Source organism: Helianthus annuus, chromosome 9 (assembly GCF_002127325.2).
Source record: "Helianthus annuus cultivar XRQ/B chromosome 9, HanXRQr2.0-SUNRISE, whole genome shotgun sequence".
Taxonomy (NCBI): domain Eukaryota; kingdom Viridiplantae; phylum Streptophyta; class Magnoliopsida; order Asterales; family Asteraceae; genus Helianthus; species Helianthus annuus.
The window spans coordinates 179,160,587-179,167,320 of record NC_035441.2 but is presented as its reverse complement, the minus strand read 5'-3'; the positions used below and the strand labels follow the sequence as shown (position 1 = coordinate 179,167,320).

Sequence of the window (6,734 nt, the reverse complement as noted above, 5' to 3'; positions counted from 1 at the left end):
CTCTGCATCTCTGATTCGAGCTCCCAAGTGTATTCTGGTCCTCTCTTGGAATCCCATTTCACTTTGACCAGAACTAATCTTTTGTGTTTGAGATTCTTGATCTTTCTATCTTCAATCTGTAGGGGTTTCTCTACAAACTTAAGTTTCTCATTTACTTCTATGTCCATAAGAGGTACCACTAATGACTCATCTGCTAAGCATTTCTTGAGATTACATATATGAAATACATCATGTATTCCTGCCATTTCCTCTGGCAGTTGTAGCTGGTAAGCTACTGATCCTATCCTTCTAATAATCTCAAAAGGTCCAACACACCTAGGGCTTAGCTTTCCTCTTTTTATGAATCTGACCACACCTTTCCATGGAGAAGCTTTTAGTAATACTTTATCTCCTACTTGAAATTCCAACGGTTTTCGTCTGTTGTAAGCATAACTCTTTTGACGATCGCGTGTTGCTTTTAATCTTTCCTTGACATGAATAATCTTGTCCATTGTTTCTTGCACTATCTCTGGTCCAGACAGTTGCTTTTCTCCAATTTCTGCTCAACAGACTGGGGTTCGGCACTTTCGTCCATAAAGTGCTTCAAATGGTGCAGCATTGATACTGGTATGATAGCTGTTATTGTAGGAAAATTCTATTAATGGTAAATAATCGTCCCAATTTCCTCTGAAATCAATTACACAAGCTCTAAGCATATCTTCCATTGTCTGAATTTTCATTTCGCTTTGTCCGTCCGTTTAAGGATGATAAGCAGTGCTTAGATTTAGCTTGGTTCCAATTGCTTTTTGGAAACTACTCCAAAAATGAGAAGTAAAACGGCTATCTCTATCAGAAACAATAGATAAAGGAATTCCATGTAATGAAACTATTTCATTTAAATATAACTTGGCTAATTGTTCCATACTGAAAGTTTCCTTCATTGGTAAGAAATGGGCAGACTTAGTTAATCTGTCTACAATCACCCAGATTGTATCATTACCTTTTCGTGTCTTGGGTAATTTAGTAACAAAGTCCATTGTTATCAATTCCCACCTCCATATTGGCATTTCTAGTTGCTACAATAAACCTGAGGGTTTCTGATGTTCAGCTTTAACCTGTGAACAGGTTAGACATTTGGCAACATAGGTTGCTATATCCTTTTTCATTCCTATCCACCAGAAATTCTTTCTTAAGTCTTGATACATTTTATCACTACCGGGATGTATCGTATACTTAGACTTATGGGCTTCTTCAAAAATTCGGTGGCGTAGGTTTCCTTGTTTGGGTATCCAAATTCTTTTCTTATGGAATCTCCAAATTCCATCTGTTCCTTGTTCTAATTCCTTAATCATCCCTTCTAATTTTTCAGTATCGTTCTTGATTACTAATTCCTGTATTTCTCTAATTTGTTCATTTAAATCTATCTGCAGATTTAACTTAAGAGAACGTACCCGTCTTGGCTTTTCATGATACTTTCGACTTAAAGCATCAGCTACTACATTAGCCTTTCCTGCATGGTACTGGATATTACAATCATAATCACTAAGAATTTCCATCCATCGTCTCTTTCTCATATTTAACTCTTTTTGCCCGAAAACATATCTTAAACTCTTATGATCGGTGAAAATAGTAAACTTGCTACCGTAAAGATAGTGTCTCCAAATCTTAAGGGCAAAAATTATAGCTCCTAACTCTAGATCATGGGTTGTATAATTCTCTTCATGATTCTTAAGTTGTCTAGAGGCATAGGCTATAACCTTTTGACGTAGGATCAACACACATCCATAACCTAACTTAGAAGCGTCACAACAGACTACAAAGTCTTCAGTTCCTTCTAGTAACGCGAGTATGGGTGCGTTGGTTAATCTTTGCTTAAGAATTCTAAAAGCTTCTTCCTGTTTTGATCCCCATTCAAACATAACTGATTTGCAAGTCAGTTTTGTTAAAGGAATAGCTATTCTAGAAAAATCTCGGATAAACCGTCTATAATACCCTGCTAATCCAAGAAAACTTCTTACTTCTGTTGGTGACTCAGGGACTTTCCATTTAGTAATTGCTTCGATCTTTCTGGGATCCACATGAATTCCTTCAAGATTAACTAAATGTCCAAGAAATTGCACTTCTTCTAACCAAAATTCACATCTTAAGAATTTAGCATAAAGCTTTTCTTTTCTCAGTAATGTAAGGAGTGAATGCAGATGCGATGCATGTTCCTCTTTACTCTTAGAGTAAATTAGAATATCATCTATAAAGACAATTATGAATTTATCCAGATATGGTTTACATATTCTGTTCATCATGTCCATAAATGCGGCTGGGGCATTGGTTAAACCAAATGGCATGACTGTAAATTCATAATGACCATACCTTGTTCTTGAAGCAGTTTTAGGAATGTCCTCCTCCTGTAATTTCAATTGATGATATCCTGAGCGTAAATCGATCTTAGAAAAGAATCGAGCTCCTTGAAGTTAATCAAACAGATCATCGATTCTTGGTAGTGGGTACCGATTTTTAATCGTGACCTTGTTCAGTTCTCGGTAATCAATACACATACGCATTGATCCGTCCTTCTTCTTGACAAACAGGATTGGTGAACCCCATGGTGATGAACTAGGCTGTATGAAACCTTTCTCCAGTAGTTCGTCCAATTGTTACTTCAGTTCTTGCATCTCTGCTGGTGCCAAACGGTAAGGTGCCTTGGCAATCGGTGTTGTCTCTGGTAGTAGATGAATTCTGAATTCAACCTCTCTATCTGGTGGTAGTCCAGGTAGCTCTTCTGGGAAAACATCTGAGAATTGAGATACTACAGGAATATCTTTCAATTCTTTTCCTTTAGTGTTAATGATTATAGAAATCAGAAACGGGTTCAGGAGAAAACGCTCAAAAGTGTGAGAACGGTGAGAACGCTTCCTGGGCTAACACGTGTCCCGCGTCATAGAGAAGGGCGGAGGGGCTTTTTTGTCTTTTCATTCTTCTTTTATTTTCCCAACGTGGTATAATATTTTATGGCGTCTAACTTTTTTTGGCGTTAATCGTATTTTTTAAACGTTTTGGCGTTGAATTAATTGTTTTTGTGTCACATATATAATTTTTTGGCGTTACAGAGTTTTCTGGTTAATTTTTTAGGCGTTATGGCGTTTTGTACAATAATTCACGTCGAGTCTCTAATATTTGCATAAGATTACAATAAGACCAATTTTTTTTGGCGTTTAGTGAATCTTTTGGCGTTTAATAACCTTTACAATGTTTTTTGCCAGCAGCTTTCTCCCAGTTTCCATACTTCTAGCTTTTTGGTGTTTGTAGTTTTTAGCGTTTTATATAATAATGTTATTTTTTTATAGAGAACTAGTTAACATCTCCGTCCAGCACCCACCACCATCCACCGTCCACCACCACCACCATACTTCTAGCTTAATTGGTTTCTTTATACCCCCTTTCTTTTGGGTTTTGAGTGGGTTTGCATCATTGTATGTGAAAATCAAAACACAATTGGATGTACAAATGTGAACCTTCTCAAGGCCCAACATAAAGGTTACTTGCACAATTAAATTAAAGATCTTAGCCCAGTAGTATAGTATGATTGCTACTTAAATAATTAATCTCTTTTACTTAAGATAAGATACAATAATGCTTTTATCTTATACCTTTGTGGATGTGCAAGTCACCTATGCCTATGTTGATAACCGTCGTGGCTTTTTAGTTGACTTTTGTGGAACACAGCCGACAGTGTAACTGAAAAGGATTCATTTCAACTATTTTATCTTATAGAACTTTGTAAGGTTCGGTCCAGAGCTGATTTCACTGTAACCCGGTTTAGTGGTGCACAAAAAACCTAAACCCGGATCTGAACTTGAAAATAAAACTCGAAACCGGGTATTATAAAACCCGGGTTTTTTATACCCGAACCCGACCCTAACCATAGGGTAGGGGTTGGGTATGCATTTCTGTTATAAAACCCGAACCCGGAACCGGGTTTTTTATACCCGTTTTCAACCCGGGTTTTACGAGTACCCGGTTTCAACCCGAACCCGGAACCGGGTTTTTTCAATACCCAGTCCGGGTTTCCCAATACCCTGTTCAGGTTTTTTCGTTTTTTTTGTGTTTTTCGAGTTTTGTACCTTGGTAACGGCTATATAGCCGTTAGAAAGTGTATTATGATCATTTGTTTGGTTTACATTGTAACTCTGTACCCTATAAAAGGGGTCTTTAATGACGAACAATAAACGAAGACGATCAAGTTATTCGAAGCTATCTATGTTCATCAACTTATTCGATCCGGTTCAATGATTATTTAGGTGTCATGTATATCTATGTTTTATGAAATAAAAAGGTTTTGCATTTTATGTTTCTATGATTTATCCAAAAAAAAATGAATACTCGAGGCATACCCGAACCAAACCCGAACCCAACCCGATCCATACCTGACCCTACCCGAACCCGAAAATAGGGTATTATAATACCCGGGTATTAGAAAACCCGACCCGAACCCTACCTGAACCCGGGTATATAGTGTGTATATTTTTTATATAAAACCCGGACGTGGACCTGACCCGGGTATTGTCAATACCCGATTTTGTAGAACCGGATCGTACCTGAATCCGGTTCCATACCCGAAACCGGGTATTTAGAAAACCCGATTTGTGCACCACTAACCCGGTTCCAGGCAATAACATACACTGAATAAATTAAATATATTTATATCAAATACTCTTTATATATCAGATGATTAAATTTTGGTGATGGTTCAACTCAATGATTTTTTTCATTATAAAACTACAATTCCAATTTACAATAATTTAAATTTAATCGAAGCATTAATTCTTTTTATTGCCAAAACAACAAGAAACAACGGTTGAGCGATTTTTTAACACACGATAAATACATGTAAAATTGAACAAATCCTTAAACAATTGTCGTGAAAGATATCGAAACAATTTTCGATAAAAGCATTATTAACATGATAAATTAAAGTTCATGACTTCGTGACAACATATCACAATGGTTTAACCAATTCACAAGATCAGTATTAGCATAAGAAGCCATGCATAGCGATAGCCAAAAGAGTTACCGATAACCGGCCACGCTGCCGAGTCTTTTTGCTCGCTAACGACTCCATCAATCTGAATCAAGTTAGTGGCCTTGGACGCATCGGTGTTCTGGCCATAGGCGATCTCATGGTTCTTAGCGTTTATGACGTACACCCTCACGAAATATGTAGCCGAGGGGGTGTCTCTTGGAATTGTCCATATAAACGTGTTGTTTGAGCGTTTGTATGGCCCATCCGTGATGTCAAACGGGCAGGTCTTGTCAAGATCGAGATTGTCATCTGTTTTTCTGTCATCTCTGCCCGTTTGGCTCACGGGTGCATAGCATAGCTTCGCTTCAATAGTGGTGTAGTTCGCATCCGAAACTGTGAGGTTCGGGTTGTAGGCCCATGTGATGGTAATTGTATCGGTCCCTGCCTTCGACACTACAAAAAAGAATTGTTACCGGTTACATTTCACTTCATTATAAAAAATATATCCATGAGATTTTTAACAGTGACGAAACCAAAACCTATTAGTCAGGGTCATCATAAGGTTATTTTCTCTGTCAATTAAAACTAGAGGACGCAACTCATATTTTTCGTCAAAAAAAACTCGGATTTCAATTATAAATTATAAATATCCAATAAATTATGGTGACAGGGTAGCGGGCCCTCTTGACCCCCTTGGCTTACACCCATGTTTTCAAGTTCAATTTAATGCTCAATATTGGGCTTTATGGATTAGGTTTCCGAGCTAGAATTCGAGTTCATTTGAACTCGATGTTGAGCCCGGACCAGTCATAGAAGTTAGGAATTTATGAGAAACATGGCTAACCTTGGCCCGGTGTAGCGGAAGCGGTAACAATGAGAGATTGGTTAAGAGTGGAGAGGTGGACATTATGAGCATAAGAAGCAATCGTGAAGCACGAAAGAAGCAGAAGAAGAGCAGCAGGATGAACCTCCATTGAAAGGTTGACTTTTGAATGTAAAATATAGTTAATTTAAGAGGCAATTTGTGATTAAGAAGTTGGGCCGGTACACTATTTATAGATGGTTATATGAAACGATTCTATTATCAAATTATTAAATTAGATCACAAAATTTATCTATAAAGTCTAATTAACTTTAACTATACCATAATATATACATTTGAGTTGGTTGACATTTTTTAATGGTTTGTCTAAAATAGTCGGTGTTAACTACTTAGTTCCTGGAATTAGTATGTCTGTGTTAAGGATGAGATCTAAAACACACTATAAAGTTAAGCAAAATAATGTAAACTTGCCTCACACATATTTTGTATCTTAAAACGAAATAAAAATTGAAATCCTTTTACGTGTTTTATATGAAGTAAGATGTGTAACAATAATACATCAAATATATTGTCAGAAAAAAAAATCATATCAAGCATATTACAATTTTGCCAAATGTGAGAGTAACCAAGATAATTGATGTAAAGTAGATAAACATTTGTCATTCAAAAAACAAAAAAAAAAACCATGTGACAGTTTTGTTAAATCGGATTTAACAACATTACATCATATTATATAGTTCAATGGCACCAAGTTCAGGCCATCAAAAACCTCTACCTCGGCATTTTACATCAGATTTCAAAGCAACCTAAAAAACTTTCATTATTCCTCCAACTCCAAACATACACAAACTTCTACCTCACACTTAAATTTACTATAAAATTTATATAAAAAAGAAAGTTTGTGAGAGTGGTACT

The 6,734-nt window shown here is 36.6% G+C and overlaps 1 protein-coding gene across 1 annotated transcript; it reads right to left on the bottom strand.

The window, feature by feature from the left end:
• Positions 1–4,780: 4,780 nt before the first annotated feature.
• LOC110885199 (high-affinity nitrate transporter 3.1) lies at positions 4,781–6,005 on the bottom strand. The gene is made up of 2 exons (XM_022132889.2): positions 5,841–6,005; positions 4,781–5,449 (listed from the first exon to the last, which is right to left on the bottom strand). The coding sequence occupies exons 1-2, from the start codon at positions 5,968–5,970 to the stop codon at positions 4,992–4,994; spliced, it is 588 nt and encodes a 195-aa protein (XP_021988581.1). The 5' UTR covers positions 5,971–6,005; the 3' UTR covers positions 4,781–4,991.
• Positions 6,006–6,734: the final 729 nt, after the last annotated feature.

Excerpts from the sequence above, each read along its gene's own strand:
- LOC110885199 (XM_022132889.2), bottom strand. The coding sequence starts at position 5,970 with ATGGAGGTTCATCCTGCTGCTCTTCTTCTGCTTCTTTCGTGCTTCACG. Across the intron at positions 5,450-5,840 it reads TTCCGCTACACCGGGCCAAG|TGTCGAAGGCAGGGACCGAT; the intron begins GTTAGCCATGTT and ends TCTTTTTTGTAG.